This window comes from Setaria viridis, chromosome 5, assembly GCF_005286985.2.
Source record: "Setaria viridis chromosome 5, Setaria_viridis_v4.0, whole genome shotgun sequence".
NCBI lineage: Eukaryota > Viridiplantae > Streptophyta > Magnoliopsida > Poales > Poaceae > Setaria > Setaria viridis.
The window spans coordinates 31,803,918-31,828,915 of NC_048267.2; the positions used below are offsets into that span (position 1 = coordinate 31,803,918).

Here is a 24,998-nt window from a genome sequence, read left to right on the forward strand (position 1 = left end):
GTATCGTTTTGGGGGTGATTCGTTGCGGAACCAAACACATCAGCAGCGCTGCTGCGGGTCTTCCATTCCTTTTTTTAAAGCATTTTTGGGGGTGTGCACGAGCTTGTATGTGAATTTCAATTCGCCACAACCATTGGCACACAACTATTTTGCATTTGGAATGCTAACATTCACTCAGGACGGGCTCATCAGTCATCATCCGTGTGCTCAGATCAGCATCACCAATGGCGTGTCTTTATTGCCCAAACTCCAAAGCCTTGTCAATGTCAAACTGCAACAGCCTCACATCTGCGGCGCGGCCGGCGGCGGCGCGTAGAGCGACCTGAGCTGGCGGTCGATGAGCTTGCTGTGGTTGAGCGCCACCTGCAGCTCGACGTCGTCGGCCCACCACTGCTGCAGCCCGTGCGCGTCCAGGAACTTGGTCGGCCCCTTGGACACCAGCACCATCCTCGCCAGCCCCGCCCTGCCCGTGCCCATGCCGTTGCCCCCTCCCGCCGTCACCGTGTTACCGCTCCCTCCTCCGCCGCCTCCTCTGGCCGTCACCGTCGCCGTCCCGGCCGTCGCGTCGGTGTAGTAGCAGCAGATGTAGTCGTTGGTGTTGATGTACAGGTGCGGCAGCCACTTGGCCGTCCCGGCGCGCTCCAGCGTCGTCGGCGCCTTCGCCGCCTCGCCGCCGCCCGCGTCCGCCGCGGGCTGCGCAGCCGCGGGGGAGCCCACGTAGGGCAGCCATGCGCGCACGCGGCCCCACATCTCGCCGGCCGTCTCGGCGAACCCCCTGAGGCTCGTGGCCAGCGACACGGACGGCGGGTTGAAGACGTGGCACTCCACGAACACGCCCTCCTTGGCCAGCGCCTTGCCCACCTGCAGTGCGAACCCGGCGCCCAGCGAGTGTCCCCCCACGCACACGCCGCGGGCGCCGTGCCTGCGCGCCGCGGCGCGCAGCGCGGCCAGCGTCCCCGCGAAGCGCACGGAACCCTTGAGGCTGTCCCAGGCGAGGAACCGGAGGTCGTCCGTGACGTCGCGCCGGAACGTGGCCCCGCTCAGGAGCGTGCCCCGGAGCGCCACGACGGCGGCCGGCGCGCCGGCGGGGCGGAACGGGGCGTAGCCGGCGAGCATGGCCTGGCGGTCCCACTCGAGCACGGCGCCGTAGATGGAGCCGTCGCGCTCGTCGACGAGCGTCTGGGAGAGACGGTACATGAAGTGGCGCCACCACTGCGGCGCCAGGCCCGTGCGCTCGTCGCGCTCGTCCTGCCGGTCCAGCTCCAGCAGGTACACCCCCTGGATGAAGCACGCGATCACCATCCGCCGGTAGTTGGGGTCCTTCCTGCGTGCATGCAGTGAACAGAATGTAACGCACAGCTCTGTAGCGAGCTTCGCGGAAACGAAGATGAGAGCAAGTGAGCAACTGACCAGCTTGAACGGAGGAGATCCCACCAGCTGGGGGACGACAGGTGCCGCGGGCCGTACACATGGAACTCGAACTGATTCGTCGCCGCCGCCGCCACGGCCTCGCCGGCTTTCTGGCTTGGCGACGCACTGCCCATTGTTCTCCGGTGAGGTCGTGGTCGTGCGGTTGTCCTCTCGGCTTTAATAGCACAGGGGAACAGTTTGGAGGCGGAGATATGCCGCCCAGCCGACTCCAGCAAGAACTGTTTGTACCAAATTGGAGAAAGAATCACAGAAAGCGAGAATGAACTTTTTATCCTTGGTTACTTTAAACCATCATCGGGCATTCGGGTCCTATCCAACCAAGGGAATATGGAACCTGTTGCTTCATCCTCTCGTCTCTACTTTACCAAGTTATTGCACAACTTTCTGACGACTAGAACTTAACAGCTATGCAAGTCTACAACATTATATTCGTCAACTGTTTGGCTTACGCATTACCACATATCGTACAGAAATGGAGACACACCAAACGTAATGGGAATATGCTCTAAAAATAACCAGACATAATAATTGGAATAAAGCTGAAGAAATATGGACTTATGGAGTGATGGTATAGCGAAAATGAAGACACCATTGCCTAGTTTTGTGTACAAGGAATGTTCTGCAGGACCAACTGTACATACAATCATCGTTTCCTGAGTTTGACTTTACTGGATCAAAGAAACACTTGCGAAGATGTTCTATCAGTTGCATGGTTGTATGATCTACTGCAGCAGCTACTCATAAGAAATGCGAGGACATACACTAGCTAGCTGGTAGGTCATCACTGGCTGAAGACGCCTGTTTTTCAGCAATCAACTTCTCCAGCCGTTTCTTGAGGTAAGCTTGCCTGAGTTTCTCCCTACGAGCAGCATCCTGCTCTTGTCGTCGAGATCTCACTGTTGAAGCCTTCTGCCTTGCCTCGCTTACTTCCTCATGAACCTCCCTGCAGATGTAACATGGTGTGAGTTAATCAAAGGGCCAGTGACACATCATTGTCCAAAGAGGACAATGCCAAGTGAAATCATGGCGATAAAGTCGAGAAGTTTTGTTACATATTGAATTATTGATATCACCCGGTGGCAATGAAGTTCACTAATTTCACCATGACAGGAAAATAATATTGTTCAAAAATGATACCAGGCAACTATCAAACAATAGATATATCATATATAAGGGTCTTTTGTCTTGAGATTTCAAATCAGTTACCTAATAAACCAACTAGAAGTGACTGGACATAAGAGATAGTGGTCTACAATAAGCCAACACCCAAAATCTCATAATGAGAGCTCAATTCATGTTCACCATGCTGTCTGCATATGCACCTAGTGCTCAATTCGTATCTCGCAATGACGTGTTAGGAATATAGTAACATTTCTTTAATTTCATTATTCATCTCTCATAGAGAAGCTAATTTACTTTGATGTCCATAGAATCAATGAACCACAAAAATGACAGTGAACTATGCATTATAACTTGATAAGTGTGTCAACGCAACCAATGTTCATAGAAAACAGTACCTCACAAAGCGTTTGTGCTCATCTCTGTCGATTGTAGTGCCTGCTCGACCAAGGCCCATCGGTTTGGCACCTGGCATAGAATCTTCATGATCATTTACTGGCTCAATGCCATCAGAGGCTCTGTGGTTGCTCTCTGGCATCTGAGGCTCATAGACACGATCAAAACTTTTTTGGAAGAAATCCACACAGTATTTCTCCTTGTCTTCTTCATCAGGTAGCTCGCCTCTGGATAATTTTTCGTACAACTCTGCTTTCTTTTCTAGAGCCGCATAGCTTGCAGAACCATCTTTCACAGCTTTAAGCTCCAACTTATCTCTGTGACCAAAGAAAAACACAAACACAGAAACAATAGCTCTGTCAGGACTCAAAACTAGACAGCATGCACAAAAAAAGAATTGGGAATATGGCCATATGAGACTGGCAACAGAATTAGCAGAAACATTTGCATCTAAACCATGACGCATGGAGATACTGTATAAACAGTCAAATAACAGGGCTTGCGATGAATGAAAATGCTTAACTGTAAAGTAACAAAGAAAATTGTGGCTAGGGTGTCAGTTAATTGGCCAGGAGCAAGAATTTATTTAAAAGAAATTGGCATTTCATTCTGTCTCGTTAATTTCAATTCTACATTTTCAGAGAAAAACTAAACCGTGTTGTTTGGGACAAACCAAAGTCCCACAGCATGCCAAGTATTGAGCTCCATTGTTTTGTTTCTGGTAGTTCAATCGCAAAGAAAATGCTTGAAAAGTGTTCTCTTCTCATTCAATAAACAGTGTGAATCACATTCCCTGATATCTTAATGTTGCAAAAGGTGATCAGGTCAGTTATCACTTGACCATATTGATTACAAAATGACAAGGTAATATTGATACGATGGAAGATTAACTTTCCTAGTTTCCTACATTCCTAGCATCAACAAATATTGTTAAACACAACACAACCAAATCTTGTAAAAACTTTGCCGTGCTAAAGCCCTAAAAACATAAATTAGGACTATGTTATTGCCAAAGGATACAACTAGAGCTATTTGTTCCCAATCTTTTACCAAAGCTCTTGTATTAGCCATATAGGGCATTAAATTTTATCAAGGGCACGCCCAGGTTCATCAATTCCACCCAAAATCACAACAAAATGGAAATGCAACAGTTGCAGTAACTGATTATTTGCGTGTACAAAGAGCTGAGGAAACGTACTTGTGGGCCCGGGCGTCAACGCCTGAGTTTTTGGCCCCCAGGGGATCCGAGGGAGCGGAGCGTATTTTGGCGCGGCGGAACTCCCCGCCGGAAGCGGCGGCTGTGACGGCACCAGGGGCGGTGGGGTTGCGGGCCTCCTCCTGGGTGCGGTAGAGCTGGGCCTTGAGGTCGAGGATGGAGGCGGCGCCCACGCCCTCGATGGCCTTGTGCTTCTTCGGCATCACCGCCGACTCCGTCAGCCACCCCAGCGACTCCATCCTCCGCTCCCTCGAGGCGCCCTGCTGCTCTGGAGGCGGAGGCTGCGGCTGCGTCTGCGTCGCGCCCGAGGAAGACGGCGCGGTCGCTGCCGGCGACGACATCGCAGCGGCGGTGGCCGTGTCGGGAGAGAAGGATCGGTGGGGATTGGGGAAAGAGAGGACTGCAGGAAGGTCGGCATGGGCGTTGGGCTGGGCTTCTGGCTTTTGGGAAGGCTGTGCTGTGTACTAGGGCCGTGCTCTCTTGGGCCAACTCCCAGGTCCACGCCGGCAATCCAACAACAGAAGAACCCAATCAGCAGGCTCTCCGCTCTCTCTCGCGTTTGTTCCAGAAAAAAAAAATATTGTGGGCCCGTCAATCCGCTAGATCCAACGAAGTTGGAACAAACATGTGGTGTGGCGCGGCCGTGGCAACGCTTCATTCTCCCGGCCACGCCATTCTGTGGTGGGGACGAGCGGCACCACCGGCGACGCAAAAAAATGGGAATTTGAGTTTTTTTTTTTGTATGATTGGAATTTGATTTGAAATAGCCCTCGACGAACCTCTTTCTACTCCCTTCGGCGTTCGGCCCTTCCTCTCCACCTTCGCGGCAACCTACCTGCGCCTGCGAGCGTCGATCGATCCATTCGTCTCCATGGCGTGCAGCTTCTCCCCTTCCTCCGCCACGAGGCTACAGGCCGTGGACGCCGCCGCGGCGGCCGTGAAGAACGGCCGGGTTCCCATCAAGGCCTCCGTCGCCCCTGCGCAGAGGTCGCTCGGCTGCTGCAGGGCGACCGCGCGGCAGGAAGGCGCCACCAAGGAGCCTAGCGTCGCAGGTACCACACCGCATGCTCCTAGACTTGTCACTTTGATTGGAGTGATCCGTGCGTAGTAGGATGGTCTGCTTTAAAAAATTATCGCTTAGGTTTGATTGAGGTGCTTCCTGGCTTTATATGCACCGAACGAACATGACTTCGTGACATGAGTACACGGCTGCTTCGGTATCAATTTGTTCCCTTTGGAGAGAGCAAGTGGAAGTGTGTGCACGGATAGTTGTGTGTTCATATCACGTTCAGTAATTTCTTGAACAAGGTGGTCACAAGCGATATAGAGATGAAATGATATGTATAATGCTTTCAATTATAGGAAATCTAGAAAAATGTTTTCAGTTGTAGGATTTTTTTTCTTTATATTTGCTTCATCAAGCGTATGAGATTTTGCTATTGGCGCTATATTGAAGAAATGTGAATCCAAGACAACGTTTGGTATGAGATTATGCTACTTATGTTCTTTTAAGAAAAATGAATGTAAACCCATTTCCTTGGCCATTTAAAACTAAATTTCAGATGAAACGCAGAAATGCCCATTCCCGAGTGTCAGATGTTTGAAGTGTGATTACTGCTGCTTCTTACTAATGTCAGATGTTTCAAGTATGACTATTGCCATTTTGATTTACTAAAGGAAGTGGCTAATGGTACCATGTTGTGTTTTGAAGTTTCTTCGGCCCGTACACAGTTGGACCTCCTGGAACAACTGACGTCCCCTACACTTGATGGCATTGCTGGTAAGTCTATGTTTACACATATTTCGTTGTCATGCCTGATCCAAACGACTCTCACTACAACTAAGAAACGTTTCATCAGGCCTAGAGAATGGTACACTCCCTGAACCCCGTCAAGGCGCAACTATCCGCGAGCAGCTGTCGGCGCTGGCCAATGGTAAGGTTGACGAGTTCACCCTACCATTGGGCAAGAAGCTGAAGGAAGGCCTGAAGCAACTCAACCGTTTGACGGTGTCACAGAGGAGGAACATCAAGAGGCAGGCCATGCTTACCCAGGTCAGTGGACGGAATGACTCGGTGTTCTTCGCGACCGTTGGGGCATTTGTGCTCGTTCCACCTTTTGCCATTCTAGCTATTGCTGTCCTAACTGGTTATATCCAGCTCTTGCCTTGAACATGAAGGCGCAGGCACCAGGCAGGTTCTTTAACTTGTCATCTCCAGACTGTCATATAGGAAGATGCCTTTGCTCTGCAGTAGAACTGTGTATATATAGTAGCAATTTGTATGTGGGGTAAGTAGGTTTTGTGTTCAAGGTTGTAAGAACTTGATGTGGCATAGATTTAGCATAAGAAACATCAATGGATCGATATGAACACAACGAGGAAGAACACACATAGTACTGAATACAAACATAAATATAGGTGCAACATGTATCGAAAAAAAGGTAATGTGTGTTACAAATTTATAAGGTGATCTCTTCCAGTATTTAGCACTGTGAAATGCTGCATATCCTAAAGTGCTTTCTGACAAACCCAGAAAAAAAAAGTGTGCACTCAGTCGCTCATAGAACATATCATTAGAACATGGATCCTGTATGTTCAAAAAAGAGAGAGAGCATGGATACTAAGCACGGTTCTGAACGTTTCGCCCCTGAAGACACGCTAGTATAATGCTACAGCTGTCTGCTATCGACATACAGCTAGTATAATGCTACAGCTGTCTGCTATCGACATACTGTCCAAATGGTTGGTCTAACCAAAACCCAAAAGGCGATATGCAAGATGCAACACCAGAGGCTCCAATCCTGAATCCTCTGCATTCTCAACTCAACTGTAAAAGCTGTACAATATTCTGGAATGCACACTCTCACTCTCACATGTTCTAAAGAACGTCACACCTCTCGTAGCAAACAAGTTACCAAACCATTAGCAACATTACTATCTTCTTCAGCAAACTTTACAGCACCTCGCCTTCCATCCAACAATGCCTTTCCATTTGGAGATCTCACTCTTGCACCATAGCTAGCTCTTTCCGAAGGGTAGTCGGATAGGTTCTTCGGTTGTCGGTAGGCCTTAGCTGCTCAACGGAGACGTGCCCTTGCTTCATCATATAGCTCCATCTATCTATCATGAGGTAGGAGAAAGCCAGCAAGATGACCTCAACGGTGAGGAGGCCAGTCAAGAGCCTCACGCTCTTGGTGGTTTTCTCATGGTAGGTATGAAGGCCAATGTAGACGTTCACGATGCCCGTGGCGCAGATTGTGATTCCAAGGAACCAATGGAAGAAGTACCAAAGACTCCTCACCTTTACACCTCTGTAGAAATGAGATTTGATATGGATTAGATTCTTTTGTAGGAAATATGGAAAAAGTTGCTGCCGTGCATATGTAAGGTTGTATCCCCACCTTTCTGGCCTGAAGAATCCGATAATTGGCTGAAGCCACATGACTCCATAAAGTGCCAATCCTACTCTTTGGTGACTGTTACTGAATGAGTTTTCAAAGTTCATCAAGGACAGTACCGCACCGCCTGTAGCAAGAAGGACAGCTGCAACCTGCGAACTCAATTGAGCACATGAGGAACGCTATAACAGAAGCATTGATAAGAAAATGTTGTCTCACGCAGAAGATGCAAACAGACCTGTGAAATGACATGGCAATAGAAGAGGAGTCGAATGCATCCGCCATTACGGGATTTGCTTGACATCCTGACTAGTATTATCCCTAATGGCATCAAGAAACCGAACGAAGTCCAATGGAACAATGCGTGTAGCTTGAGCTGAAATGATACTTTGGGTGTCATCTGGGGGGAAAAACCAAGAATCTGCAATCAGTAGTGTAACACTGCTTGTACTGAAAACCATAGAACATTTGAATCAACAAAGACCAAGTACGATTCATAACTAACAGTGTAATTAAAAGATCTCAAAATGGATTCAGTAAAAATAACTTTCTGATTACCTCCAAAGGATTCCCGGTCTTGTTGTGGCTCTGATTGAGAGTCTCCGTGGAATTCGATGCGCCATCGGACGGCACAAGAAGCGAAAGAATCACAAAGCTTGTGCGCACAAGGAGCAGCCTTCTCCCAGACGCTAGCATTTGTGTCAACCGATTGACCACCCCGATCAAAACAGCAACAAGCACGCAGAACTAACCTCCGGAGGGGCTCCTAAACCGGAGAAGGATCAACGGACACAAACACAAAGTCCCCTTGCCGACTCTGAACAGCTAGTGGCAGGAGAAGAGGAGTGGCAAACTCAAGCTGTGTGACCCTCCCTTCCACACTCACTCATGCTGCCTCAAACTTCAGAGTTCAGAGGCATCCTTTCTTCCAAACTTCTGAAAGGTTCCTTCACCTCGCAAGTCTCAAACGCACCAGAATCCCAAGAACGGGTGGAAGCTAAACAAACCAGTCTGAAGATGAACAATGAGATCGTCAGAAGCAACAGCTAATGGGATGGAGCACACGGTTCTAGATAGCGGGGGTGCTGCCGGTTGCCCTGTGGTTTGTGGGAGGTTTTGTTGGTATGATGATCATGGAAGCACCCCTTTTGCTCGGTGCTCTGCAATATATTATGGCACGCTCCGGTAGCTCTGCGTGGGGGGACCGACCGGGGGGCGGAGGCGAAATGAGAGGAGGGTGGAGGCCTTTTGAGCGCATTTCGCCGAGCTTTTTACAGCTCCTGGGGTGTGATGATGGTGGTGTGGTAGGGCGACGAGGAGAGGCTTTTTCCTGTGTGTGGTAGTCCGGCTCCGGCACGGTGGTGCGGGACGCGGCAAGGAACTGATTGCACTCTCCGTTGTGTGCGCCTCCAGCTGAAACGCAGGGTCGTTTGGTTGGGTTGGGTGCTCACCGCTCAAGTGCCTCCCAGCTGTTCGTGGCGCCGGCCGGTGCCCGTCGGTGCCAGTGGAAACCGGCGGCCGGTCATCTCTTGTGCTCATGCATGGGCTTGTCCGAGATACCTCCTGGCTAGCTACGACTCGCATCTGGAGTTGCAGTCACTTTGGTTCGTGTGATTTTTGGCTGCAAAGGAGATTAGAGGAAAGGAGAAAACAACAGGTTGACAGTGGCTCTCCCCGGCGTGGGTGACGTGGACGGGTGGAACAGGCAAATTAGCGTGTTGGTGGGTGTGATTGGCATCTGCCAACATAAAGCTTTCTTGGCCGGCAGGGGAGCACCCGCCAGCACAGTGCTGGCGGGCGATGCAACCACCCGCCAGCATAGAGGTCACTATGCTGGCGGGCGACCTAAGCACCCGCTAGCACAGATGCACCCCATCTGTGCTGGCGGTTGGCTTATGTCGCCCGCCAGCACATAGCTCGCCCATTTATGGCCGCGGGTATCTTTTTCCCCAGGCAACCTTCCATTTGGAGCTTGCCCAAGAGAAGCTCGGGAAAAGCTTCAAAAACACCAAATCTAAGGGGAAGGTTTTGCTCTTAGAGGTGGCTATATAAGGTGAGTTTGTGCCATTCCAACCTTTCTTTTCAACTTGTAACCATCATTTCTTGCTTCATTAGCTTGTCATCTAGATCTAGATCTAGAACTAGGAGAGAGAGGAGGGAAGAGAGAGAGAGAACTAGAAATGGATTATTTTTGTAAATAAAATTCTATGATCATATTATAACCATTACAATGCTATGTTTATCATTTTAATGTAATATAGAATTGCTATGTCTATCATTTTAATGTAATATAGAATTGAGTTTGATTATATTTTTCCTCCTTATTAACTATTACATCCATAATTTTAATTAATGAAGTTGATTATCTTAATATATAATTGAGTTTGATTTTTTTCCTTCTCCTTATTAATTATTACATTTTAATTGAGTTTCATTTAGGGTAATATAGAATTATTTTTTATTAAATTTCTTCCTACTTATTAGTTACTACGCCTATAATTTAATTTAGTTTATAGAATAGTTCATTAAATTAGTTAATATAACATAGAATTCTTGTCATAGGTTGTTAAAGATGGATCATAAAGCATGGATGTATGGAATACGGAGGCATTTGCATACTTTTATGTCAGAGGTATCGAAGTTTGTGGAGGCTGCGAAGAAGCACGCTCGCATTTGCAAGACAAAACAAATGCATTATCCGTGTTTTGACTATAGCAACAATATTGTATGGGAAGATACTAATGTCATCAAGAGGTATTTGATAAAGCAAGGTTTTGTGGCTGGATACATAATTTGGTCCCACTATGGTGAGGCAGGAGGTACTTCCAACAATATAGACATCAATACTGGCTGTGATGAAGTGGGTGGTGATGATGCAAATGACAATGATCATGTTATGATGAATGATGATTACGACTGTGGAGATCAAAATGGTGATCAAACAGATGTGCGTGTGGAACCACAGATGGACGAGGAACATGATGTTAATATAGAGGATATGTTGCGCCATATTGAACCGGAAGTGTTGCTAGGGAGTGCTAAAGGGTTAGAGAATTTTGAGACACTCAAGAAGGCAGCAAAGGACTGTATGTATGTGGGATGTGGAAAGGAGTGGACAGTACTGCATTTCGTTCTTCATCTTCTGATCTTGAAGGCTAAATTCGGGTGGTCAGAAAATAATTTCGATGATCTCCTTACTCTGATGGTCAATTTGCTCCCGAAGCCTAACTTTGTGCTAAAAAATACATACGAAGCAAAGAAAATTACCAATCCATTGAAGATGCGTGTGCAAAGAATATATGCGTGCAGAAATCACTGCATATTGTACCGCGGTGAGTACTTGGCATTGGAAAAGTGTCCAAATTATGATGCTAGCCATTACAAAAGTAATGCTAATTTCTATGAGGACTGTGCCAGTTCCTCCATCGGGAATAAAAGGAAGAAGGTTGCAAAGAAAAGTGACGGTGCTCAAGTGGAGGACGAGTCCTATAGCACGACGACTCAGCGTAGAGTTCCTGCCTTGGTGATGTGGTACTTGCCGGTGGTGGACTGTATGAAGCGTTTGTTCTCAAACCTAAACACCGTTGAAATGATGACTTGGCATGCTGATCGCCTAGTAAAGGATGATAGAAAGCTTCGACATCCTTCTGATGCTCGCCAGTAGAGGACCTTCGATGTCAATTATGCAGAGTTTTCAGATGAAAAAATGAATGTACGGTTCGCGTTGAGTACAGACGACATGAATCCATTTGGTGAAAGAAGCAGCACGCACAGCACATGGCTAGTGCTGACGACCATATACAACCTTCCCTCGTGGCTGTGTCACAAGAGAAAGTTTCTTTTTCTAACCATCCTCATACAAGGCCTGAAGCAGCCTGGCATCGACATAAATGTTTTCCTTGAGCCGTTGATGGAAGATATGCAGAAGCTTTGGGAAGATGGGGTTCGGATGTGGGATGAGTACAGACATGAACACTTCACACTAAGGGTCATTATCTTTGTTACCATCAATGATTATCCCTCCCTATTTGCCCTGACAGGTCAGGTAAAAGGTAAGATAGCATGCCTAGTTGGCCTGGATGGAACATCATATGTGTACCTGAAGGGATCTATGAAGACAGTGTTCATGCGGCATAGGCGCTTCTTATTGAAGACGCACAAATACCACAGGATGAAGAACTTTTTCAATGGCACCAATAAGATGACTTCGCTCCAAAACTGGCTACTGGTAAAATAGTATTTGAAATGTGCGAGAAGGTCAAGTTCAAACTCGGTAAGAAGTCATTAGGTGGTGCTGATAATTCAAAAAGGGGGATGAAGCAGGCTGAAACTACAGACGTCACAAATGTGCCGTTTAAGAAGATGTCTATCATCTTTAAGTATTTTCCATACTGGCGAGAGTTGGCGGTGCGCCATGCCATTGATGGGATGCATCTTTAGAAGAATGTGTTCGATAGCGCCATTAGATTCTTGACTTATTAGGCAAGGCAAAGGACGGACTAAAATCACGTAAGGATCTGGTTGACCTTCAAATCAGACTAGAGCTCCACCCACAAGAACTACCTAATGCTAAGCATTACCTTCCTCCGGCTAGCTACAACTTAACACCACATGAGAGATTGGCTATGTGCAAGTGATTGCACAAGTTTAAAGTGTTGACCGAATTCTCATCAAACATCCGGTCACTAGTCTCATTAAAGGACATGACGCTTTGCCGGCTATAACTCTCATGATTGCCATGTGATGATCACAATTTTTCTCGCTATTGCGATCCGGGCTATCAAACCAGTATTCGTAAAGATGGTTATCACATGGATGTGTTACTTCTTCAACGTGATTTCGCAGAAAGTGATTGATTATGTCGAGTTGGCTAGGCTTCAACTGTTTGTGTCAGAAACTCAGGCCCAGCTCAAGATGTGTTTCCCTCCGTCCTTTTTCGATATCATGGAACATCTCATGGTCCACATGGTCCAGCAAATAACTGAACTAGGACCCATGTACTTCCATAAGATGTGGACATACGAACGGTTCATGTCGACTCCCAATGGAAACATGAGAAAGAAGGCCTTTCAGAGGGCAGCATCATCAACAGCTACCATACATAAGAGAGTGTTGATTGCTGTATAGATTGCATAAAAGATAAGAAAGTTATTGGTTTACCGAAATCTCGACACGAGGGCAAATTGTCTACGAGAGTTACCATTGGAATGAAAAGATTCATAGACAAGCACTACCAGCAATTGGAGAAAGCGCATTCAAGCATTCTACAACAGCTTGCAATAGTGGAGCCCTTCATCAACCAACACCTAAATGTGGTTCGTGGATAAAGTAATGGTCGCTTGGAGGATTGGATCATCAAAGAGCAAAAGCGGCGTTTCCTATCATGGTTGAAGGACCATGAGCAGCTATTTCAAAGAAATTCCACATAAGATGTAATATTGACCAGGTTGGCGTCTGGGCCATCAAGCAATGTCACCTCGTGGCAAGCATATGAAATTAATGGATACACATTTTATACCACTGCAAAGGACCAAAAGCGTGGCTTACCAAAATAGTGGTGTTCACATAGAGGCAATTGATACATCCAGACAGAACATAACTTACTACGGTTTCATAGAGGAAATATGGGAACTTGACTATGGAGAGAATATTCGGATCCCCGTCTTTTGGTGCTAATGTGTCAAACACCCGAATGGCATTACATATGACAATAATGGGTTGACACTTGGAGACCTAGCCAATGTAGGTTACAAAGATGACCCATGGGTACTCGTTGGGCGTGTCGCACATGTATTCTACATAACCGACCCTATGAATGCAAAGAAGCACATTGCCGTCTCTGGAAAACAAAGGATCCTTTGAGTTGAAGGTGCAGTGGACATTGAGGATTACAATCAGTATAAGGAATTGAACCTTTTGAAAGACCATGAACGAAGAATCAAGCGTGTTGAAGCAAGTATTGATAAATCCATGAAGCCATAGTTACGTACTGATTGTGAATGAAGAATTGTTAAAGGATAAATTACATTTATTTTCTCTTATGTTGTAAGACTAATTAATATTCTTGTAAGATTTATTCATTATCTTATAAGACTTTATTAATGTGAATTAGACTTTATTATCTTATAACCGACTGTTAGCATAAGAAAAGGGTAGGGATGCATCCATGCCACAATACAATACAACCGGTTCTGATAATAGTGCAAGTTATTACATCAGTAATTAAAGGTTCTAGAGAGAATAAGTTCAAATTTCAAATGCATAAGAAAAGGATAACGGTACAGCCATGCATGTTACATATTTCATACTCCGGCTCACCTCCTTAGATATTGAATATAGTTAAGGTCTCCAATCGTCTAGCCAAGAACTTTATCAAAATAAGTTAGAGCACGAATGAGTGCATTCTCCTTCGCTTCACATGGACGACCACATACACTACTATAAACGGAGAACATTGAAGATGTTAACTGATATGACCTATAGAAAGTGAGTTGAGCCTGGGACTTTAAATCTAGGGTGAACATCAGGTAAGACAAATCCGGCAATGGTAGTACCATTTATATCCTATAAAAGATGATTAGAACATGATGAAAGTTAAAAGATGTAACACTAATAAAGTTAAAAGAATGATAAAAGAATGTTCCATACCATGTCATGAAGCCGAGAAAGCCTATCAACAGTCACAATCACATTGTTGTCTTCCTCCTCAACCCATCTAATTCGAAAATATGAAAAGTCTGGCACAAAGTACCCATGATATGCAAGCTGCTCTAGGCAGGCCTCCACGACAGTCATGTCAATAGTTACCCTAGATGGTACTGTGCTACCCCATGCAGCAATTGAAATCATCGGGATGGCCTGTCCTGGTGAAAATGAGGTCAAATCTGGATGTCGAACAGGTACTTGAAAAGAGAGATGTGCTCTTTTCATATTTTGTTCACCTACGTCCTCGGTTTGCACCACAGGAGAAGTACCACCTAAAGCTTCAACAACATCTTTGAGCCATCTAATATAATTGATAAGTTGCATTGAAGTAAATTTAGAATTTATTTATGTGTAGTAACAAAATTAATTAAAAGAAGGAAAGAATATTACTATTTTGGGAATTGTTCCCCTGCTTCGATCGCCGAATGGAAAGTCAATGGAGCCATGGGAGTCAAGTCCTGGACGACTAGTGGGAGTGTCATCGTGCCCGAAATGTCCCCTACCACTTCCACGGCGGCCACCTCCATGACCGCCACGACTATGGGGAAAAGAAGTTCCACTTGCCATAGTTAGCCAAAACTATCCACATAAAATTTACAAAATGCTTAGAATAAAATATTATCCAAAATAATGGAAGAAATTTACAATTGTTGGTTTAGATCTCATGAACATTATTATAACTAATTGTAACATATTTATTATCATTTTGCAATTGCATGGAAAAAATGGTAAAAGGTAACAACTTTTAATTTCTCACACATTCCTTATGTAAACAAAATTTACACTATCTATATGAAAAAAATAATATATAGTGGAAGCAAATAATTTAGAAACAATAATGCAAAACTTCTTTAAATCAAATAATCAGATCTACTTGAACAAGCAAGGAAAAAAATGGAAAAAAACATCAACCGGCCGGGGAGGAGGACGGCGGCGCTCGGTGGACACGGCGGAGTCCCGGCCGGGGTTTATATGTGGACGATTCAGTGCTGGCGAGTGCTAACACCGCCAGCACATGCTGGCGAGCCACATTGAAGAAATTTTCAACCAATTTAAATACTTGATAAATCATTTGAAAATTATTTCAAACTTTTACACATGAACATAAACGCTATTTAGTGAATGTAAAAAATATAATTTCATGCATAACACAAATGTGAATGACTAGTTAGTTCACTTGCCACTACAGGTTGAAACTCCTCATGAGTTATAATGTGATCTTGACTTGGATATCCATTGGGGAAAGACGTACTGTTACACTATCTCAAAATTATGTTAATTTTTTGTCCACGTTGGTTCCATGCTAAAGTGGTTACGTGCTAAATATCATTATTGTTGGACCAAATTTATATTTTATTAAAATGTAATAAAATATAAAATTGTTGAACAATCATGATAAAATTTAACAAAATATAAAATATCCAAATCCTGACACGAAACTTTCACTATGCCGTTAGGCTGCCAAAATTTCGCACCCGAACCACCACCCTCCTCAACGCCGCCGCCGGTCAGCCGAGCACCACCTCGCCTCCCGGAGCGCCGCCGCGGTCCCCTCCCCAACGCCCCTGTCGTACTCTCAGAGCGTAGCCGCTCGCATCGCCTCCCTCTCCACCGCTACCCTCCCATAGCTCTGTTGCCTCGCCTCCCCTCGACGCCACTAACCTCCCGTAGCGCCGCCGCCGCTCGCGCCCCCCTCTCTACCCGCCGGTCCTCCCCCGGCTGCCGCGGCCCCTCCCCAACGCCCCTCGACACCACCGGCCATGCCCCCCTCTCCACTCACCGGCCCTCTCCCGGCCTCCGCTCCTCCCCAACCCAACGCCCGATGCCACCGCGCCTCCCTGCTCCACGCCACGACGTGATGCCGCGCCACCACGACGTGATGCCTCACCGCCGCTCCTCCCCGAGCCGCGCCTCCTCCCCGACCGCCGGCGCACCGCTCCTCCCTGAGGCCGGCGTGCCACGCCAGCCCTCCCCGAGCCCGCCGCACCACCGGCCCTCCCCCACGCCAAAGGACCTCGGTTATTTTTTTTTCATGCAAATATAATTAATTTTCATGAGTAATAAAGTTTGGTATACAAATATGTGTTGATATGACCAATATTTATTGATATGCATAAATTCATGAATAATTTTTAATTGCAAGTATTACAATTTTGCAGATTTAGAGCGATGGACAACAATGAGAACAATGTTGAATCCGCCAAGGAGGATTCTGATTCCGACGACAATTGTGGATCGTATTCTACTCCACATGAGTAGGAACAAAGCCCACCTAGGACTCGCAGGCGTGTAGATGAAGATGACCCTGAATACGATCCAACCGCGGATCATCAGGTACCTGCATGCATATTCATATGCTAGCTAGTGATGCGTTTGTTGTTCATATGAAGATGATAAACTCCAATTATTGTTTTCTTTATAGAACAATGATCAATCCCTGGTTCATTCGCCGCTGCGACATCGTAGAACATCTACTCTACAGGAAGGTGAGATAGTTGCCTCTACACCATAACCTTTAGCTACAACTGCTTCCACTAGTAATCCGAAAAGGCAACATGGGAAAAGAAGCCAAAACCAGATCCCTGAAAAAGGTATTCTTGTAATAGAATTGCTTGGCTCCAAAGGTGAGCCCATATTACCTGAGGGGATAGCTGCTAGGTTTCAGAACATATGTGGAGCTATTGTTAGGGATAAATTGCAGACATGGATCATGACTAGTAATTAGAAGGATGTGCCTACCACTACAAAGGATGTATTGTGGGCTACATTGAAAGAAAAGTTCACTTTTCCTGAAGGTCAAGAGGAATCCACAGGAAACTTTGCTGAGGGCCTCCTTGGGAAATGTTTCAAGAATTGGAGGTCTACTTTTAATAAAGAATATATGTACAGAAAGGCAAGAATGCTAGGGATGACTTTGATAGGATTCCTTCTGAAATGTGGGAAGAGTTCATACAGCAGAAAAACACACCGGAAGCTAAAGCCCTAAGCAAAGAAAATACCAAGAGGGCTAAGAAAGCCGTCAAGAACCCCATCACTTGGGTGCGGGAGGGTACACAGCCAAGATCGCTAAATGGAGGAGAGAGGAAGAAGAATAGAGGATAGCTGGTTTACCAGATTTGTTTGAAGGCTTGGATGAGCGTAGCAGGAATTGGGTACTAGTTCGAATTCCAACATTCACACCCAATGGCAAGGTTAAATTCAAATATCCAATAACAGACAAAATTTACGCGAGGTTGGAACAGCTCACCGAGATGCAAAAGAAGGGTCTTTTCAAGCCAGACAGGGAGAGAGATCAGCTAACCGCCGCAATCGGAACCGTGGAGCACTTTGAGCATGTTCGAGGGATATCATCAACATTGCCCTGGGGTAAACCATTCAACAACGACCAAGCAAGCTACAGAAAGCGGGACCATTATAAGAAAGACCTTGAGGAGAAGATGAGAGAAATCACCAAGTAGGAGTTCATGGAGTTCTTGGCCGGCCATCAACTACAAACAAGGGCTGACCTGACAGTATCCGATGGTCAACGACAAGCAGAACCAACCATGCAGCTTGCCCACACAAGATTCGTTGCTCCGAGTAGTACTAGCTCCATTGCAAATGTGAGGTATCCCGTTCACGATATACAAGTGGATACACCATGCCGGCTGGTGACACCTTATGGAAGGAAGCAAAATAAGTTTCGAGAGGTCACAACCGGTATGGCAGTAACGGGTCATGTGTTCCCAAAGGAACCCCTGCCAGAATACGCCTGGGTGGAAGTTGTTACGGTATTGGATGACTCGTGCGAGATTGACATCCCTACTGATGAGGAGATTGAGATTCTTGGTGATGTGATGAACCAGTACATACTATGGCATCGCCGAGATATCGTTCTGAATAATGCATCGCTAGAAACCTCACGGTCGAGCCAAGATGTACCCCTACTACATTCAAATGTTGACACGGAGCAGCCAACACAGTCACATGTGCAGGGAGCTACCAATGACGGCGAGGAGCCAATGCTATCACCTATTCTAGAAGGTCTCACTGAGGACGAGTAGATATCACTACTCCAAGGTGATGAGCGGGTAGATGATTTACCAATTATTGATCCAACATCACCTTCGCCGGCATCTCCACCTCCCCAGAGGCCAGTGATACCTTGTATGGTCAGCACATATGATCAAAAGGCTCCATCAACAGAAGTCGACAAGTTTTTAAATGTATTGAAAAAGAAAGCTTCATCTTCCGGTGAGAAATCTGTAGCTTCCGGCGTCTCTCGGCAAAAAGAAAAGGATAAAAACCTCAATTTGTTTGCGTGAGATGAAGTCCCAGAGAATTATGAGCATGGTAAACCATTCTTGTATCGATGGGATCTGCTGGATGGCCCATTGGAACTGAACAAGCTGCATGGATAGATCATGAAAGCAATGAAGCAAGGCATTCAAGCAATTACCTCGTGTGTCCCGAAAAAGGTTTTCCTTGGCATTCTCGATTACCAGATTGTGATCGATTTCGAGGATTTGCACAGACCTTACTGTCGACAACACCTCGACGTGAATCTCATTACCGTATGGTGCTTGTAAGTCCACATTTATCGCATACACGAGTTTTAAATACATACATATATATTTTATATGTCAAGTACCTGAGTGACTACCTATTCTGCAGGATGCAATGGAGGAGGAAGAATTGACGAACGACAGGTTCAAGGTAGCGTACCTTGACCCAGCACAAATTAGCGAGCCAGAGACAAGTTCAAAATGATGGAAACGGTCAAAGAACAAATGGAACCAGCACAGACACAAGCAGAGAAAAATACTATAAAAGCAAAAGCCCACAGAGATAAAATGCACAAAGTGTCCGTATACATTGCAAGAGTAATGAGAAAAAAAACTCATAAGGATTATATCATGGCGGCTTACGATTTTCAGTAAGCTAGCCAGTTTTAATTACTATATATATACTTGGTGCTATTTAATGCCATCTATAATATAAATTATTCTAATATAATGCAGAGACCACTGGATTTGCATCGTTAATTTACCCAAGCATGGAGAAGCAATGGTCCTCGACTCAGCCAGATTTAGCAGAGATAGTTACAAGAAATTCATAGGCATTATACAAAAGTAAGACATTCCTTGGCAGTACTTAAATGCATGATGAAATTCTATACACCTAAGTTGTATTACTAACTCTTGTGTTTATATCCCCAAAGTGCGTACAAGCTTTACATAATAAAAGGCGGGGAGTGCCCTGAAAAAAAGAAGAAAGCTATGAAAATAATATATCATAGATTCGTAAGAACATAAAAACTTGGTTTTTTTTCATATAATGTAGACTTGTCATTAATAACAACTCATCATTTTTTTCTATTTGATTGCAGTGCCACAGGCAACCACCCGGTACTGCGCTATGGCGGATATTATGTGTGCGAGTTCCTCAGAAACAATTGGAGGTACCGGACGAACCCCAAAGACGTAAGTCTCTTATACACTGCCATGTGCTAAATTCCTAATGGTAATACATCCTAATCGTTATTTACTGTATACCTGCAGATGCCTAGGATTGACACTCGTGATGCGGCGCTCGAAGATAAAGGCATCGACAATATTTGTAGGGACATGGTGAGGTTCATCCAACGCGAGATTTGTCTTGAGGATGGAGCATTCTTTGATCAAGATGGTGTGTTGATGGCGGACGAATGCAAAGGTTTTCGTAGATGGACGTAGTAGTTTTAATATTAGCGTGGCAAAGAATAACTCTATTCCAAATGTTGAATTATGTGAATTATTTATTATTCAAATTTGTTGAATAATGTGACTTATCTATTATGTACGATGCAACTTTTAATAATATGAATTATTTATTATTTAAGTTTGTTGTTATGTGGTTGGAGATACATACTTCAATTTGGCGGCTAAAAACTGGCGGGGAATATAAATAATAAATAATTCATGGGAAATAATATATTGAATGGGAAAATACATATTCCGCTGGTGGCATAAGCACCCGCCAGCACAGAAATCTCCTGTGCTGCCAGGTGATGTAACCACCCGTCAGCACAGAAAGCCTCTGTGCTGGCAGGTAGCTAACGTCGCCTGCCAGCATAGAGCGGTCTATGCTAGTGGGCGAGCACCCGCCAGCACTGACGCCATTTGTGCTGGCTCAACGTTGCTGGCGGGTGCTTGGCCCGCCAGCACAGAGGCCTTTTAGCCGCTAGCACAGATCTTTTGTGGCCTAGTGGCCCACCCCTCTCCTCCCTTCCTTTCGCCACGCCACTGCTCGAGCCGGCCGCCGAAAGTCCGAGCAGCCCATAAGGACGGCGGCGGTGGGGTGACTCCCTGCTTCTCCTTCGCATCTAGGTGGGCACGGCCGCCTCGGTCGTCGGTGCGGGCAGCTCGCGGCAAAGCCGGTGAGGATGGTCGGATCCGGTCTTAGCGGCGGCTGCTGCTGCTCCCAGGTGCGGGGCACGACAGCGATGGCTGTGGGCGGATCCGGCGGTGCTGCACCCGGATTTGTCACCCCCACCCATTCTAGCACACGACTGCACGGCGAGGGGCATTGCGGCAGTGGAGCAGGTCAAGGACGGCGAGCATGGGGTGACGGTCGGCCTCGTCCTTGGGGGCGGCGCCGTCGGTCATGGCATGGGCCTCATGCGCGGGGTGGCCCTGGCAGTGACCTTGCCGAAATCAGGGTGCTGCTTTCGGCGTGTAGGCCCAGTGGTGGCTGCGCGTGCGGACGCCAAGGAGACACGGGCCCGGCGGCCCGGCGTGGGGCGAGGAGGCCGCGAGATGCGGTTGGGTGTGGGGCAAAGCCTGCGGCTGTGACTTGACGTGGACGGGCGGTCAAGCAACAGTGGCATGGCGCGCCATGAGGGGCACAGTGACTGCAGCCTAGTGCTAGGTGAGGAGATCGCACAGCGAAGTCGGCGAAGCCCGCGCGAGAGGAGGTTCTACAACGACGATTGCGTGTGGGCTCCCATGGCTGCGGTCCAGGGAATGCCGGGATGTGTACGTGCAGTGGCATGGGATGGGATGCTCCGGGTGAAAGCCTTTGCCGGCAATCTTGCTAGTGGCGATGGCGGCGACGCCCTAGGGCATCGTTCTCCCCGTTGGGGGCGTCATACTTGGAGCTTCATCTCTTCTGCACGGGGTTCTCTGAGTGAAAACCCTATCCAGATTCTGGACGAGCGATGGCGGCGCCAACAGTGTCGTGCCCTCCTTGGAGGCGTCGTCTCTAGAGACCTAACTCGACCTAACTCCGCTTTGGCATTGCTGGTGACGCGTTGCTCATGGGAGGCTGCAGCCGATGGCAACGGACTTGCAGCGCGACAAGGTGGCATGGTGCAGGATGGCAAGCTTGACGGGGGTTTCTGAGCTCACGTGGAGGCGATCGCAGTTCTGGTAGTGACTAGGGGTTGTAGCATTTTGTCGGGTTGGCTGCTTGCAACGGACCATGGCAGCTGGCGTTGTTTGGCAACTGTCGGTGCGGTGTGGGACTGTATCGGAGGATGGCGCTTGCAGCAACAACATAGTGGGATGATTAGGCTTGCAGCATACTGTGGCGGGTTGCTCAGCTTTGTTGGGCTACTCCGGTGCGGTGCATCATCAGAAGATGGCTCAAGCGACTACCTTGGCTTGTTGACATGGCGGCAGAGGCTATGTGCGAGGGTGGAGCAACAAGATGAAATCGACCTGCGGCGGCGGCTTGGCTATTTCATGGAGGCCTGGGGCAGCGGGGCAACATTGCTCACCATTCTGATGGCGATAAAAGAAATATATCTGTGACATGGAGTACTGTGGCAGGAGTGGCGAGGCCCCGCGCGTGTTGTTTCTTCGAGGCGACGAGAGTGAGGTGGAGTCTAACGGCAGATGTGGCAAGGCCCCCGCGCGTTTGTGTTATCGTGGTGGCGACTGCGAGGCAGCCTGCGAGAGGTCTAGATCTGGTGGTATCACTCTGTCGGGTGGAGTGTGATGTTGCAACGGCACTACGACGAAGGGTCCCGCATGGCGGTGGCCTTCTCGATGCAGTGCGGTCTATTTCTCTCGGTCTCCGGTCATTGCGGGGTCACGATGAGAGGTTTCGGCAACTACATGAGGGTGAGAATGTTGGTGGATGCCGCGATTAGGCTTCGAGTCGGCTGCTATTGTCAAGTGGAGTGGTGCGGCTGCGTTGATGTCCCAATCCAACCGGTCGGTTTTGGCAGTTTTAAGTTGAGTGGTTACTGCCGTTGATGTCACAATCTAACCGGATGAGTATAGTTTGCTTTTTCTTTTCTTTTTCTTTTCGTGCCTATGACCTCTCAGGATCGTAGTCTTATTTTTTTCTGCTATATCAATAGAAACTCGCACAGTCTTGTGGGAAAAAAAAGATTGACAGGGGTCGGCAGATTTGTTGCATGGCGTAAGAGGCCGCCAAGCTGGTTTGTTGCTAATGGGAAGTTCAGTAAGCGAGTCCTTGTCATCTGAACCTGGAGAATTTCCTTTTTCTGAATCTACACATATGGATCGCTTCCGTTGTCTGGCGCTACGAGGTTGCCCTACTCCTACTCGTAGGACTGTGTACAACACATGATGGTTAGCACATTAGTATGTTAGATTTCTTGATGCAGCAAAATGGGTATTATCATGACACCTGTGGGAAGTGGTAACTGTACTGACAAGTGACAAGACAAGATGATGGCGGTCAAAGATATCATATCTGAATCAAGCACTTACCGTTAGTGATTGGGTTAACTGATTGTTCTTAACGGTTACTCATCGTAGCTAGGTTGAAACCTAGACTGGTCTAGATCACATCATTCTGCGCCATCTGCTGAATTTCAGAAGGTTTTGGAAGTTTAGAGCATCTTTGCATTCAGCTCAACGGTGTAACATGACTGCAAACTGTACGTTCCCTCCAAGCATTGCAAGGTGACAGGTGAATGAATTCTACGAGTGAAAGATTTGGCGTGCTTTCCTACAACCACCATACACATGCATTGAGGGAACGTATACTTCTTGTTATTATTTTTTTTTAAAAAAGATTTAATCAAACTGGACCATGCCGTCCTTTTCCCTTTAAATATTCCCTTAAATATTTAAGATGGAGATTGCCAATGATGAGCTTTTAGAGGGAGATAAAGCGCTAACGACAGCAATTAGACAACACGCTCATCATGACTCGCCATTTTCTACTCTTAAACACAATAATTTTCCCAACTTTGCCCCTAGCCGTGGCATAACCCGACAGGGGATACCGATAAACAACGAGATAAGGTTCGACAAATCCTGTCACACGGTGTCGAAATTATACGCTCACGAGTAGACAGAAACACCAAATGGCAGGCATGCTATGAGTTTCATACTTGTGCAGCAGTCTCACTCATTAGATCCTGCAGTCACGGACCAGCTCTCCGTCTGTCCATGGAAATCCAGTGAGGGAGACCAGTGGAAAAGGTTAGAGATACACATGGCAGCCTTTGGTCCCCATGCCACCATCATGTTGCTGCTACGTATGGCTCTTCTCCTCAGCTCCAACACTGATCAGCAGTTCAGCTTCAGGCCTTCAGCACCACAGTGTTCTACCAATTGCTCCAATTTCTCAAGGATAAAATATGCTGAAATGTGCAATCTTGCAGTATGGTATACACAAACAGAGGCAGTTGATACCAACATGTGGTTGCAGAACACAGAAACTGATACAGTTGAGCCCAACTTGTCGTTGCAGGCACTGATGCATCATCCTCCACAGACGGTCGATACCTACTTACTTTCTTGGAATATAAGCCAGTAAGTAGCTACGCAGCGAGCTAAGTAGCTCACGGTTTTTGAAATGCAGTTCGTTCGAAGCATAATGATGGCTGCGATCTCCTTTCCAACAACCGCAATTCACCAATGATCTGATGAGCTCTCCACCGGAATTCCATCGATTCGTGCTGGGGTCCTTCGCTAGAATAAACTTCCGAGTGAGTGGCCAAACCGGGCGCAGGATCGCATCAGTGCCCCCTGATTAGCCTGTGGATTAGTTTCGCTGATGGTAACTGGTATGTGATGTTCCTGAATGGAAAGAACCCATGTGAAAGCTTCTCCCTACTGAGGCTGAGACTACTGGTCTGCATGAATGTGCTTTTACATTCCAACTTGTATGATCTTTTGAGCAATTTGCCCACATTAACACATTTTTACAATTAGAAGTGACCTACCCATGCCTTGAAAGCACCGTGGATCTGTGACTTGAGCATTTTGGTCAATCCTGCAATGAAGTATAGATGCTATATATAGTGATAGTTCACATGCATCATGCATGTCAGTTGCAATGCTTTGTCCAATAATCCAATTATTTGTCTGCCTCAATTAGCAGTAGCACAAAAGAAATGAAGTCGCGTCTTTCTTTCTCTGTTACGTTACCGGATTTCATTTAATCACGTAATTAGATGTGCTGATGGCATATCCTTGTATGGTGCACCTAATTACTTCCCAACGAAAACATGCCTTTTTTCTGGGCATCTTTTTCACTACATTATTTGTTTCTTTTTGTCCAATGAGATAAGCACACAATGCAATGTTTAATGTATCTTTTGCATGAAGTGACAAAACACCTGTTTAGGAAAAGGAGCGCTTCATTTTGCTTTGTCCCTACACCAAGGAAAAGGGGCAAAAAAGAACGTCAGAAAGAATTTGTTAGGGAGTACGAGATGTTTCTTTTTATAAATCTATTTGGCACTGCTTTGCAAAAGAAGCCTACCGACTATGGTTTCTAGAAGCCAG

At 46.6% G+C, this 24,998-nt stretch overlaps 4 protein-coding genes across 4 annotated transcripts; 1 reads left to right on the forward strand and 3 right to left on the reverse strand.

The window, feature by feature from the left end:
- Positions 1 to 27: 27 nt before the first annotated feature.
- Positions 28 to 2,333, reverse strand: LOC117856628 (GDSL esterase/lipase At4g10955). Its single transcript, XM_034738966.2, has 3 exons — positions 2,193 to 2,333; positions 1,411 to 1,649; positions 28 to 1,324 (listed from the first exon to the last, which is right to left on the reverse strand). Exons 1-3 carry the CDS (start codon positions 2,211 to 2,213, stop codon positions 283 to 285), a joined length of 1,302 nt encoding a protein of 433 aa, XP_034594857.1. The 5' UTR covers positions 2,214 to 2,333; the 3' UTR covers positions 28 to 282.
- LOC117856629 (uncharacterized protein At4g18257) lies at positions 2,003 to 4,585 on the reverse strand. Its single transcript, XM_034738967.2, has 3 exons — positions 4,145 to 4,585; positions 2,949 to 3,263; positions 2,003 to 2,374 (listed from the first exon to the last, which is right to left on the reverse strand). Exons 1-3 carry the CDS (start codon positions 4,501 to 4,503, stop codon positions 2,194 to 2,196), a joined length of 855 nt encoding a protein of 284 aa, XP_034594858.1. The 5' UTR covers positions 4,504 to 4,585; the 3' UTR covers positions 2,003 to 2,193.
- A 350-nt stretch (positions 4,586 to 4,935) lies between these two features.
- On the forward strand, positions 4,936 to 6,644 carry LOC117856632 (uncharacterized). Its single transcript, XM_034738970.1, has 3 exons — positions 4,936 to 5,214; positions 5,874 to 5,942; positions 6,022 to 6,644. Exons 1-3 carry the CDS (start codon positions 5,034 to 5,036, stop codon positions 6,330 to 6,332), a joined length of 561 nt encoding a protein of 186 aa, XP_034594861.1. The 5' UTR covers positions 4,936 to 5,033; the 3' UTR covers positions 6,333 to 6,644.
- Positions 6,645 to 6,953: 309 nt separating this feature from the next.
- Positions 6,954 to 8,779, reverse strand: LOC117856630 (cytochrome b561 domain-containing protein At2g30890). The gene is made up of 4 exons (XM_034738968.2): positions 8,119 to 8,779; positions 7,799 to 7,960; positions 7,564 to 7,712; positions 6,954 to 7,473 (listed from the first exon to the last, which is right to left on the reverse strand). The coding sequence occupies exons 1-4, from the start codon at positions 8,254 to 8,256 to the stop codon at positions 7,164 to 7,166; spliced, it is 759 nt and encodes a 252-aa protein (XP_034594859.1). The 5' UTR covers positions 8,257 to 8,779; the 3' UTR covers positions 6,954 to 7,163.
- Positions 8,780 to 24,998: the final 16,219 nt, after the last annotated feature.